We start from the raw sequence: 2117 nt of genomic DNA, 5'->3' as shown, positions 1-2117 counted from the left end.
CAGGAGAGCAATTAAAGCGCTCCTAAGCGATTTTGATGACGAAGCACCGTTTTACGCATGTCGCGAATGGGATAGCTCTAAGGTCCTCTTAAGTGATCCCCACCGTGTACCCGAAGTAGGTACGCCTTGAAAGCTCACCGCCCACAGTGTCCGGTATTCTCTCCACCAGCGTCGACCAGGGGAGGCCCCCGGCATCGCCCAGGCGGTGAGGTGCACGTTTCGCCTCGGCCCGGGCGCGTTGAAGAGCGTGATGCAGATACGGTGACTGGTGCCCGCCCGCAGCACCTTGGACGACGTTAAGACGAAGCCGCTGTGGAAGGGGATGACGTTACCGATGAGACGCACAGGACGCCTGGAAGGTCCTCTACCACAACTGGGCCGGCTGAAGCTTAGGACGAACGGAACATCTGGCAAAAATCGACGCGTCAACACAAACGGCATCTAGCCAGGCAATTTTTCCGATAGATCTAATGAGAGGAATGGAAAATTACATCAGCCAGATCATTGAAATGATTGCAACTCGCGGACTTTGTTGCTTTCGTTCAAGTTTGCTTCCTTTTTACAACCCTGGTCACGGTCATCTCTGCCCATCCGACGCGCCGTCGTCAGCTTGCAGCGTTCGCGCCGCTCCCTGTTTAGTCTCCAGGCGGATTTGTCCGTCAATATTTACACGCTTGAGGCACACTTTATTCAGGTATATCTGCCCACATTTCATTACATAAAAGCTGCCATTTTCGGCACGGCGGGCTGCTCCGGGGTCGTTGCCATCTAGACCAGAGCACAGGCGACCGGACCGCATTGATTACATTTGGAAGAGTAATCAATGCGATCCAAGTACGCAACATGACCGCTGAAGATGTGTTGCTCAGACTGGTGCTGGCATGAGTCTAAACAGCCTGCTCGGGCCCTCCCGAACGCTTCATGATCCCACGCATTCCACAGATGATGAAAGGCAAAATGATACCGTCGAAAATTCACAACAATCTTGGCTTTTCACTATGGCGCATCAAGACCATTGCGCATTGTCATACGTGGTCCGTGGCAGTTTGTGGTACAACGCATCGAAACCAAGACCGCATCAGGCACGCGGTACTCCAAGCTACGATTGGATTTGATGCCTCGGTTGTAACAGACATGACCGAATTAACAGAGGAAGGGGCAGACGCATAGCTACATACAGATATGGAGACAGGCACAGCGATAGATGCAGAGACAGATACAGGGAGAGATACAGATATAGAAACATATACAGAGATGGATATAAATACGGACACCGAGGCAAATACGGATACAGATACAGATACAGATACGGAAGCAGGGACAGGTATAGGAACAGAGACAATGGCTGCGGCAGGCACAGGGGCAGAGGGCGGGCGCAGGGACAGGGACAGGGACAGGGGCAGGTACAGGGTTATGGGCAGGGCAGGGACGCAGGCAAAGACCGGGACATTGTCAGAGCAGTTCACCACGCTCAAACTTCCTGCGCAAGCATCAACAGCCTGCGACCACCAACAATCATCAGCCCTGTGGCGATGCCTTAAGCGCGTTAATCTGAAATTGAGGGGTGCCTATGGGCCTGTCTGCTGTTTGCGCGTCCTGATGAACCGGTACGCTCTGAGCGCGCCTGGTGCTTGGCGTATTGGGCTTTAATCGATGGGAGAGTCGCAGCTCGACTTTCGTTTCTCATCTGAGCCCGAGAAACGCCCATAAATGATTATTCAGAAGTGGTGGTCCGGGCGTATCTGAATTCAAGTTTTCCGAGCGGAGCGTTCTTAGCAAGAATCTCCCAATCACGAGATCCTTAGCAGCCCACTTCACGGCCCAGCGGCCTGTCTGGGGAGGTTGCATCGCGGTGAAGACCTGACCTGGCTGACACCAGTTCAAAGCAGAGCATCGCGATGGACAGCAGGATTTGTTTTTCGAAACTCCATTTTTTTTGTCTCGCTTCGCACGGCCGCCGTGGCAGGAAACAGCCCATCTCAGTGTGATTTGACAGGCAAAGTCCACAAACGAAATCAGCGCAGAATGATCTAGGAGACTTTGGAGGTAGAGTCATGTGTAAGTACGACTTCGGTGCAGTCATAAGCTGGGTAGAGTCACGGGTTGGTTGGGTGATG

At 53.0% G+C, this 2117-nt stretch overlaps 1 protein-coding gene across 1 annotated transcript in view; it reads left to right on the top strand.

The window, feature by feature from the left end:
• Window positions 1-26, top strand: part of LOC119101007 (proline dehydrogenase 1, mitochondrial-like) — a 7812-nt gene extending 7786 nt beyond the window's left edge. Inside the window, exon 4 of the mRNA XM_037224249.1 lies at window positions 4-26. Within this exon, the coding sequence (XP_037080144.1) occupies window positions 4-26 (23 nt within the window). The remainder of the gene's footprint in view (window positions 1-3) is intronic.
• Window positions 27-2117: the final 2091 nt, after the last annotated feature.

The sequence above is a fragment of the Pollicipes pollicipes genome, unplaced genomic scaffold (genome assembly GCF_011947565.3).
Source record: "Pollicipes pollicipes isolate AB1234 unplaced genomic scaffold, Ppol_2.1 Scaffold_2555;HRSCAF=2994_pilon_pilon_pilon, whole genome shotgun sequence".
Taxonomy (NCBI): Eukaryota; Metazoa; Arthropoda; class Thecostraca; order Pollicipedomorpha; family Pollicipedidae; genus Pollicipes; species Pollicipes pollicipes.
Note: the sequence above shows the minus strand (reverse complement) of the source record. Positions and strands in the feature narration are given on the sequence as shown.